The 11,377-nt window shown below is 43.3% G+C and overlaps 1 protein-coding gene across 3 annotated transcripts in view; it reads left to right on the top strand.

The window, feature by feature from the left end:
• Window positions 1-11,377, top strand: part of cuedc1b (CUE domain containing 1b) — a 144,904-nt gene that overhangs the window by 99,212 nt on the left and 34,315 nt on the right. For all 3 annotated transcript variants that reach the window (XR_007264884.1, XM_048612757.1, XM_048612758.1), the window contains exon 2: window positions 4,856-5,471. Coding sequence is in view for 2 of the 3 variants with exons in the window: in XM_048612757.1 (XP_048468714.1) it covers window positions 5,163-5,471 (309 nt within the window). In the remaining variant the exon portion in view is untranslated. The remainder of the gene's footprint in view (window positions 1-4,855; window positions 5,472-11,377) is intronic.

Below are 11,377 nucleotides of genomic sequence, written 5' to 3'. Positions count from 1 at the left end.
GAAGGAGGGTCTAGGCCCGAAACGTCAGCCTTCCTGCTCCTCTGATGCTGCTTGGCCTGCTGTGTTCATCCAGCTCTACACCTTATTATCTCAGTCTTCACCAGGACTGTCCACCCATTCAGCCACAGCTGCTTTCTGGTCTCTCCAGTACTTGATCTCCAAAATGTTCCAGCTCAATGTCACATCTGGACACTGGCAGGAGAGGGAAGAGGTAGTGGGGGTGAGAGGAATGCAGAATACAGCCATGGTTCATGTCACAGGTAAGAGTTTGTCATTGGATTCTGGGCAGTTTATCCTTGTGGAAAAGTTTCCCTGTCTGAATCCTGGAGCTGCTTTGTCATGTGTGTAAAGTTCGATGTGACTTCTCACAGTCAGTGAGAAAAAAAGATTTCTTAACAATAATAACCCTCGTTTTTCCAAAGGGGTCCCTTCAGCTTTCAAAAGACAAATGACGTGAATGACTAGCTGTTGGCTACTGCAGAGCTGCCGAAAGCATCTCTGAGCAGATGAATTCTAAAACATAATTAATAGAAGGCTGCATATTGCAATGTCTGGACTCCAGCTGGGAAGATGGTGTTCGGGGAAATCAGGCTGTCAGTCATGCCTGGATACAACACTGTTTGAAGTGGCTGCTGTTGGTTTTATTCCCACATAATTTGTATTACGTAACTTACTGCCGTTTTTTTTTGGAGAAATGATCTTGCCTTTATCAGGAGACTTGGCTACAGTTTTGTTGATGGAATTCAGTCTCCTGAAGAGGTTGTGCTTCTTGAAGGCAGTGAGGGATGGACAACAAATGCTGGTCTTTCCACTGATGCCTGTATCGCATCGAATTTTGTTTTAAAAGTGGGGCATCTTTTTCAGAATTAACAGACTTGTTTGCCTTAACTCCTGTCACGTCCCACCCTGCCTCCAACCCAGCTGCTAATATATTGCTATTTCTCACTGTATACAGACCTGTCACTGGATAGTTAATCCACGGGTGCAAGCTAACATTGTGGGGTTGGGACTTCAAATTCCATTTATGGTAGCTGGTAGATTTCAAATTCAATTAAAACGTGGAATCACAGTAATGGTAATTACGATTGTTGTGAAAACCCAACTGGTTCCCTAATGGGTTGGATAGCTGCTGTCCTGACCCAGTCTGCCCTATGTGTGACTCCAGATACACATTAACGTCATTGACTGTTAAATGTCCTCCATTATGGTCTCTCCAGCCATGCAGTCCAAGCAACATTAAGCATGGTTGACAAACATTGGCCTTGAAGTGATGTCTACTTCCCATAAAAGAATTAAAAATGAAGTTGGAATTGGAGTAAAGGAGGTATAGAGGTGAGCATGATCATAGAGACCTGCTGTTTAGAGAGCCCATGCTCAGTTTACAGTTTTAATTATACAGTGGCTGACTATTGCTGCTGGTTATAGCAAACCAACAATGGAATATTGCCTGTGGTAGCAGAACATTGTAACAACACCCAGCTAAGGCTCAGAGACTATCTTCAGAAAGTTGCATCTCTCGCTGACTAATATAAAACAGGTTGTTATGGCTTAAGGTTAAGTCCTTCCAGTTGAATGGAAATTGTTTGAAACTGAGAATTAAATGGGCCATTGTGAAAGTACAGTAAAATGGCACTGGTGAGCTACTGTACTCCTAATATAAATCAGCACTTGCAGGAGGTGAGGAAACAGAGTAGAATATTGGTTTGGAGTGAGGAAATGGGGAGGTGACAGCCTAGTGGTATTATTGCAGGGCTGTTACTCCATAGACCCATGTAATGTTCTGGGGACCCACTGTGGCAGATGATGGAATTTGAATAAAAATAAAATCTGGAATGAAGAGTCTAATGGTGACCTTGAATCCATTGCTGATTGTCATAAAAATCCATCTCGTTCACTAATGTCCTTTAGGGAAGGAAATCTGCCATCCTTGCCCGGTCTGGTCTACATGTGACTCCAGACCCACAGCAATGTGGTTGACTCTTAACAGAGCTCTGGGCAATTAGGGATGGCTACAAGTACTGTCTTGGCCGCTGATGCCCACATCCTGTGAATGAATTTAAAAGAAAAGGCACATGGTAACAGTTTCATAGTCTCCAACTTTGTCCATTAATCTGTTTTTACTATTTGTACATTGTGAATCAGAGGCAATTTTCTTTATCCACTGTGTGTAGTCTCAGCAGGCCCCCCCCACCCCTCAGCCTGTCACTGCGACACTTGGTCTGATGTGAATTCATGGTGAATATCCTCTGGTTCCTTGTCCAGAATGGCCAGGTATGAAATGCAACAGTAGACTTTGAGAATTAACTGACCTCAAACAGTTTGAAGGAGTGGGGTGGAGATTACCACTGGCCAGCTGCTCCTGAACCTGTCCTTATCCAACATCTCTACACATCTGGCAGATAGCAGAGGAAGCCCATATCTTGCCCTCTCACTCTGTGGTTCAGAGGGGCCTATGAAAATGCACATGAACTGTCCTTTCCAGTGTGAGCAGATAACTCATGTAGACAGGCAAATCGAACGTGGGATCTTCGAGCTGCATGGCACCACAGCAATGTACTTCACCTAATGTGATATCCAGTCTAAGAGTATTGTATTGAGAGATAATGCTGTTGCGTTGTTAATTTGATCTGAAACCTCAAATTGACTGCTCATAGTGTAATAAAACTGCTATTCATCATTCAGCAACGATCAACAATGAGTTCAAATCACATCAGTTGTGAAATTAAATTCAATACATCAAGTTGATTATGAGCGAGTGCAAGGAATAATGATTATGGAAGTTGCCAGATTTTTCGGTAATGCCCTTCAGGGTAGAGAACCAGCCACATTTTCCAAATGTTCAATTTTGAAAGGCCCTCTGAATTGATCCCAGAATGGTTACAGTATAGAAGGGTTACAGTAGGCCCATCTGGTTCTCTGAATGAGTATTATAACTTAATGTCACTCTCCATGGTACAGGGCAGCAGAGTGGCTCAGTGGTTAGCACTTTTGCCTCACAGCGCCAGGGACCTGGGTTCGATTCCACCCTCGAGCGACTGTCTGTGTGGGGTTTGCACATTCTTCCTGTGTCTGCGTGGGTTTCCAAACATGCAGATTAGATGGATTGGCCATGCTAAATTGCCCGCAGTGTCCAGGGATATGCAGGCTAGGTGGTTAGCCATGGCAAATGCAGGGTTACAGGGATGGGGAGGGTGGGTCCGGATGGTTTTCAGAGGGGTGGTGTGAACTCAGTGGGCTGAATGGCCTGCTTCCTCACTGAATTGATTCTATGATCTAGCCTCTCCCTGTAACCCTGGACATTAGATAATTATTTGAATAGAAATATGCTCCTGAATGCCTTCCAGACCATACATTCCAGCTGCTGACTAGCCGCTATGCGAAAAGGGTTTTCTCACATTGCACTTGCTTCCTTTGCAAATGACGTCAAATCTGTTCCCTCTCATTTTTGATCGTTTTACAAGCAGGGACTGACTCTCCCCATCCATTCTGTTCAGACTAGTCATGAGTTTGAAAAAGTTCATCAAATCTCCTCTTAGTTTCTCCCCTGCAACTAAAACAGTCCCAACTCTCCAATCTAACCTCATAACTAAAGTTTCTCATCCCTGCAGCCATTCTCATAAACCTTGTTCTCCAATGCATTCACACTATTCCTGAGGTATGGTATTGAGAAGTGAACATAATGCACCAGCTCAGTTATAATTAGATCTTATAGAAATTTAGCACAACATCCGTGCTCTTGTATTCTGTCCTGCTGTTAATAAAATGTAGAAAACTGTATGCTTTATTCTTATCCCTTTCCCCTGTCCTCCCACCTTTAATGATTTACGTACACATACACCCAGGGTTCTTTGCTCGTGCACACCCTTCAGAACAGTACCCTTTCTTTTATACTGTCTCCTCATGTTCTTTCTATCAAAATGTACCACGTCATACTTCCCCACATTGATCTTCATCTGCCGCCTATCTGACTCCACCAACCTGTCGGTCACACGGCATGATGGCTCAGTGGTTAGCTTCGGAGGGACCCGGGTTCAATTCCAGCGACTGTCTGTGTGGAGTTTGCACATTCTCCCCGTGTGTCTGTGTGGGTTTCCTCCCACAGTCCAAAGATGTGCAAGTTAGGTGGATTGGCCATGGTAAATGCAGGGTTATGGTTATGGGTGGGATGCTGTTCAGAGGGTCAGTGTGAACTCAATGGGCTGAATGGCCTGCTTCCACACTGTAGAGATTCTATGATTCTAATATACCCTTTTTTTATATTCTACGCTGCCCTCCTCAAGTTGGCAATGCTTCCAGGTTTTGTATTGTCAACAGGTAGACTTGTCCCTTGCATGCCAAGATCTCAATCATGAATGTAAATAAGGAAAAGAAAAGAATTATAGAGTCATGGAGATGTACAGCATGGAAACAGACCCTTCAGTCCAACACATCTGTGCCGTTTAGATATCCTAAATTAATATAGTCGCATTTGGCCCCTATCCCTCTAAACCCTTCCTGTTCCTAGACCCATCCAGATGCCTTTTTGATTGGTCACAAGCTTTCTTCATTGAGTTTAAATTCCGCCAGCTGCCATGGTGGGATTTGAAACCATATCCCCTGAGAACTAGCTCAGGCCTCTGGATTGCTGGTCCAGTGATGTCTCCACTGTGCCACCATTACATCACTGCCTCACCTCCAAGTCAGTTGATCCAAACACCTTGCACAAAAGAAAGCCCATTGCCACACTCTCAATGCATCAAGAAATATGGCCATTAGATAGCAATATTGCTTTTGTCTTGAAAGCCAAGAGTTTTATTTTCAATGTAATTCTCAAAGCCTATAACTAACTGACTAAACTTCTGTTCTTCTATTACAGGCGTGCCATTGGCTGGATGAGATGGTGTGTGAGTTTCTGGTACCTATGAGGATTGGGATATGATAGGATCTCTGGTGGTGTATTTTGCGTGCAAAGGTTCTTGCTGCGCTTTGCTTTGTCCGGGAGCCCATGGTTGTGAGGCCTTGTTCATTTTACAGTAAAATATCGTGAATGTTTGCACTGGGAATTATTTCTGTAGACTTGGGATATGGCTTTGCAGCAGCTTTGCGAGTGAGCCCTGACGCCTTAAGAAGCTCTCACCATTTCCCACTCCAAGCTGAGCAGATTTCGAAAGACATTCTTGAAAATGACCAGCCTTTTCCGGCGGAACAGTAACAATGGCAACTCCAAGAATGGCTCAGCCAACGCACCGTCACAGCTGCTCAACAACAGCAGGCCGCCCCGACAGGTCCGGAGACTCGAGTTCAACCAAGCCATGGAGGACTTCAAAGTCATGTTTCCAAACATGGACTATGACGTGATCGAGTGTGTCCTGAGGGCCAACAACGGAGCAGTGGACGCCACCATTGACCAGTTGTTGCAGATGAACTTGGACTGCGGATTTGACAATGGGTATGATGATAGCTCGGACTCTGATGACAGTATTCCCCCAGAGGTAAGCTCATCAGCTTTAACATTGTTGGAGGTGAGGTGGGACTGGCACACTTTATCGAATGAATGTGATTGCTGGGCCTGCTTTTGATGCACACTTGAATGAAACTTAGGGCCGTGTGACAGAAAATGCCTGAAGTTTTTTGCCCATGCTACTTTTGGAACCATCTCTGTTTAAAAACTACTTCTTGCCCCATTAGTAAACGCATTGCCCGCGGCATGTGTACTTGAGCCACGTTGACCTGGAGATTCTTGGGTTTGAACCCAAGACCGGGCTGATTAGTAAGTCCTGTGAGATACCCTCATGCAGTACATTGATGCAACACATACAAGATACAAATTTTGAGATTTTGTCATTTGGTATTAGCTCCACTGTGCTAATGAGGAACTTAGGCACCAATCTTTATCCATTGAGGTTATGTTAGCTATTTCCCAGCCCTCTGGGACCCTCCCTTATTCCAGTTATTCCTGAGAAGTTAGAGATTGCCTCAGAGTGCAGTTGCCTGTAGTGGCAGGGCTAGCTAGAGGCCTTACTGTCTATGGAGCAGTCTCAGTGAATCCTTTGGAGGAGAGCTCCTCTATCGGAGCAGAGGTCATCCCCGTAAAGAAGACATTTAGTTGCTTTGAAAACACATTAAATGAGTTGCCTCTGATATACACTATAATTACTGTAATAGTAATTATAATAAATACTAAGTATAATTAATTCAATACTTTCAATTTAAAGGATCAATCAGGTTACTGTAACATTGTACCCCAGAAACTTGTTTTCTTAACACAGAGTCTACATAAGTCACTTTGCTTTGAAGTATTTTCTTTTGATGTTTGAGTCAAACTACTGCAGCTGGTCTAAAATACCCTCAGTACCAGCATCGATCGCCAATCGTCATTCAATTTAGTTTTAAATCCTTTTAATATCCACTGAGAAATAACAGTGACTACCAGTCTGTCTTCCTGCAGCTGAAGAAATGGATCATGAGGTCAAGCTACACCCCAGGGACGAACAGAAATTGCTCGGCAGGTCTGGCAGCATCTGTGGTGCGAAAACAGAGTTAAAGTTTCAGATCCAGTGACTCTTCTTCAGAATCCCAGAATCTTTAGCACAGTGCTTTCCAGATGTTTTCTCACCATAATCCTGTTTGGAGGCTTGAAAATTGAATGAAAGAATTGGCTTTATTGTCACGTACTCAAATGAGTACAGCAAAAAGTCTACAGTCTCTGCATTACGGTCCCAGCTTAGGTACAAAGGCACCTATGTGTAGATACTTAAGATCAAATTCTAGGAAACGAAGAAAAAAATAGAAAAGTAAAGAAATAAATAGTCCAGCATTATAGGTCATCAGCATAAATTAGAAAAATAAAGAAGTACAAAGTTCAGAATATCAGTCTTTCCGACCCAGTCCGTGCTGGCACTTAGTCTTGAAGGAGAATAGTTACAATCCTTCAGTAAGAGCTGTAGGAGCGAGGGCCTGTTAGAGTAGGAGCACGACTGTTATAACTTGATTGGCGCTCCATTTTTGATTAGATCTCACGGTCCCAGAGATATTAAACAAAAGACTTTTCTTTGTTGTTTTTTATTCTTTCCTGGGATGTGGGCATCTGTGTCAAACTTGGCATTTATTGCCCATCTTGAATTGCCCTTGAACTGAGTGGCTTGCTCGGGCAAGAAGGAATTAGACCTATTACTGGGGATCTGGAGTCACACATTACGGAACAGGATTTTCTGGTAATGTATTTTGATTCTGTTCTGAGGAAGGGCCGGTGGGCTCGAAACTCTGCTTTCTTTCCACAGGTGCTGCCAGGCCTGATGAGATCCCCCAGCAATTTTTGTTTCTGAATCTATTTTTAATGTTTTTTGAGATCTTGCTGTGTGGAAATTGGCTCCCACAACTTACCAGAGGTTTCCATTTATAATTTCAAGGATGTGAAAGATGATGTAGGAATGTCATTTATTTCTTTAATAAATGCTTCCTGTTGAATATGTCCGACCAGCAAGTTTGGCAAGTTCTGAAAACTGCCACTTTTCCAAAATACCTCTGGAATGTTCGCCTCCTTTCTGTTGCTTGCTCCTCTCCACTTCCCAACCTTTACAGCAGCACCACAACAGAGCCTTCCCATCCATTCATGGAAAGGATTGCTTTCTATTCTAGTGTGGTCTCTAATGTCGTTTTTGACTTGGTGGCTGCTAAATGTCTGGTATTAATGATTATGAAATCAGAAATTTCCTGATGTTTTCAAGTCATATTGCTGACATACACCTTTACAAAATGTCTGAAAAGATGTAGAATCTTCAGCGTTTCAGAAGATACAATTTTTGTTATTGATAGCTACAGATCCAGAGAATCCCTACAGGGTGGAATCAGGCCCTTCGGCCCAACAAGGCCACACCGACTGTCAGACTATCCCACCCAGACCCATCCCCCTATAACCCACCTAATCTACACATCCCTGAACACTACGGGAAATTTAGCATGGCCAATCCACCTAACCTACACGTCTTTGGACCGTGGGAGGAAACCGGAGCACCCGGAGGAAACCCACACAGACACTGGGAGAATGTGCAAACTCCACACAGACAGTCGCCCGAGGGTGGAATTGAACCCGGGTCCCTGGTGCTGTGAGGCAGCAGTGCTAACCTCTGAGCCACCGTGCCGCCGTTTTGATATAGTGAGATTCCTTAACTTTGGTTCCCTCACACAAGTGAGTGATTACATTTTGGATAATGAGAAGGGAGGAATTTGAGATGTGACGTGTGTTAACGGGTGGCAGACTCAGTAAGAGCAGATAGAGTCAGAGTGGTACAGCACAGAAACAGGCCCTTCGGCCCAATTTGTCCATGCTGAACAGGTTTCCTAAACTGAACTAGTCCCGTTTGCCTGTGTTTGCCCCATATCCCGCTAAACCTTCCTTATCCATGTACCTGTCCAAATGTCTTTTAAGTGTTGTAATTGTACCTGCCTGTACCACTTATCCTGGCAGCTCGTTCCAAATACGCACCATCTCTGCATGAAAAAGTTGCCCCTCAGGTCCCTTTTAAATCTTTCCCCTCTCATCTTGAACCTATGTCTTCTTGTTTTGGACTCCCTCTATAAGGTCACCCCTCAGCATCCTTCACTCCAGGGAAAACGTCTCCCTATAACTCAAACCTTCCAGTTGTCGTAACATCCTTGTAAATCTTTTTTGCACCCTTTCCAGTTTAATAACATCCTTCCTATAGCAGTACTCCAAATGGGGCCTTCCCAATGTCTTATACAGCTGTAACATGATATCCCAACTCCTACACTCAAAGCTCTGACCAATGAAGACAATTGTGCCAAACATCACCTTCACCATCCTGTCTACCTGTGTCACCTGTTTTAAGGAACCTGCACCCCCAGGGTCTCTGTTTGACAACACTCCCAGGGCCCTACCATGAACTGTGTAAGTATTGCCAAACGCAACACCTCGAACTTATCTAAATTAAACTCCATCTGACATTCCTCAGCCCACTGGCCCATTGTTGATCAAGATCCCATTGTACTCTTAGATAACTTTCTTTACTGTCCACTATACTACCAAGTTCGGTGTCATTGACAAACTTAGTAACAGTGCTTCCTCTCTTCTCATTCAAATATTTTATTTAAATGACAAACAACAGTGGACCCAGATACTTATTTAGGATCCCATCTGTCTCCTGTGGTTCCACACATAGAGGGCTTCGTTGGTCTTTAAGGGGCCCTATTCTCTCTGGTAATGTACTTGTAGAATCTCTTTGGATTCTCCTTTATTCTATCTGCCAAAGCTATCTCATGTTCCCTTTTTGCTCGCTTGATTTCCCTCTTCAGTGCACTCCTACACCCTTTAAACTTCTCGAGGGATTCACTTGATCTCGGCTGTCTGTACCTGACACATGCCTCCTCCTTTTTCTCGACTGGAGTCTCTGTATCTCTAGTCATCCTGTGTTCCCTACTCCTGCTAGCCTTGCCCTTCACACCAATAGGAACATGCTGGCCCTGAACTCTCGTTATTTTACTTTTGAAAGCCTCTCACTTGCCAGACATCTTTTTATCTGCAAATAGCCTCCCCCAGTCAATTTTTTAAAGTTCCTGCCTAATGCCATCAAAATCGTCATGCCCCAATTTAGAACTTTAACTTGTGGACCCGACCTCTCCTTTTCCATAATTATTTTAAAGCTAATAGAATTATGGTCACTAGCCCCAAAGTGCTCCCTGACTAACAGTTTCAGTCACTTGCTGTGCCTTATTTCCCAAGATGACTTAGGGCATAAACTATCTGAAATTCTGCTGTCTGTGTTCAAATTTACCCTTCACCCCCTACACTTGCAGATCTACACTAACTTGTTTCCGGTCAAGCAATATCTCAGTTTTAAAATTTTCATTCTTGTTTGCCAGTTCCCCATTGTTTCATTCCTCCATACCTCTATACAATTGTCTGAGCTAACAGTGATATTCTAATTCTGGCCATTTGAGTGGACCGGATTTTTAATTTCTCCAGCTTGAATGGATGTGCCATCAACTGACAGCACTTCACTGCTGGAATTCCTGTGCGAAATCTCTCTGCCTCCTTTTCCTTCTTTAAGACCAACTTTGACCAGGGTTCTAGTCATTTGCCCCACTTTATGTCCTCACATGGCTCTGTGTCCAATTTTATTTGCTTCTGTGAATGAGATGCTCGTCTACATTTAAAGCTGCTGTGTAAACCAAAAGTGTAGTTGGAAGCTCCTAATCATTGGAGTTCTCCTTGCATCATGCTTGGATGGGTTTTATGTTACTGGTGGTTGCTGTGATCAATCAATAACTCCATTATTGATGCACCTAACTACTGGTCTAGAGTGGTACAAGGCAAGCTAAATGAACTTTGGTTGCTTTTCTGCTAACCGCTCCCATATTCCTCTGACCCCACCCTTGCTCTGGTGGCAGTGGGTAGACTTGCATGCATGAAGGAAATGAACAATATGCACAGATCTGTAAGAGGACTCAGAAGTCTTATGAATCAGATGAAGCCCCCTCAAATATATTAAGAAGGTAGCCTAGACCCTAATATTTTCTTATTTTAAAGGCAAATGCAATGTGCTGTGTTCCAGATGCAATTCGACTAGTCAAACTACTTGATGTTAAGCAAAATACAATTTACTTAAACATTATAGTTAAAATACAACTAAGCAAAGAAGGTTCACCACGACCATCTCTGGCATCAAATCCCAAGTCCTAAATGATAATTCTGTCTTCTGCAGCTTCGACAGTTAAGGGTTAATCTTTCTGAGCAGAAAATCTCTACATTTGCAAATGTTCCCGAAAATGGATGTTAGGGATTGTAGAAAGGTAATCACTAGTCATCTGCCTGTAGACATAAGTAACACTTTAATGTGACTAGCTATTAATGCTGGCTTTAGCTCTGCCGTTTCAGTTGAACCTACTAGTCCCATTCCTGGACCTCAGTTGCTAAGACCCCTGATGTGTTGCAAAAAGATGTGACATTGGGAAAATGTCTTGCAGTCGTGTGGATTCCTAATCAAACATGCTTAGTGCCTGTGGTTGTAAATGTTGAAATCTATGCAGCACATTTGTCTAAAGTAAAATTGAAGGGAGTCCTAGTTCCTCACTCATGCTCTGTGTGTATGTCAGTGTCCTGCCTATTCATCTTCAGGAGAAGCTCCTGTCTTTGAACGACAGTGTAATTTGCATGCAGAGTCTAGGCCTACCAAGAAGCGTTCCATCACTGGCACAGCAGTTAACATGTGCAGTACCGAATTATAAGGACCAGAAATTTGCTTTGCACTTTGCGGTGTAGAGATTGGGAAATGTTTGTTGACTGAGATTAAGTGGACTGCATTTTATGGTTGAATGACAACCATTCACTGCCTAGAATTGCAGGTGAACAAAAAGAAAAGAAGACTTGGTTTTATATAAT

The sequence above is a fragment of the Rhincodon typus genome, chromosome 26 (genome assembly GCF_021869965.1).
Source record: "Rhincodon typus isolate 14 chromosome 26, sRhiTyp1.1, whole genome shotgun sequence".
NCBI lineage: Eukaryota > Metazoa > Chordata > Chondrichthyes > Orectolobiformes > Rhincodontidae > Rhincodon > Rhincodon typus.
Note: the sequence above shows the minus strand (reverse complement) of the source record. Positions and strands in the feature narration are given on the sequence as shown.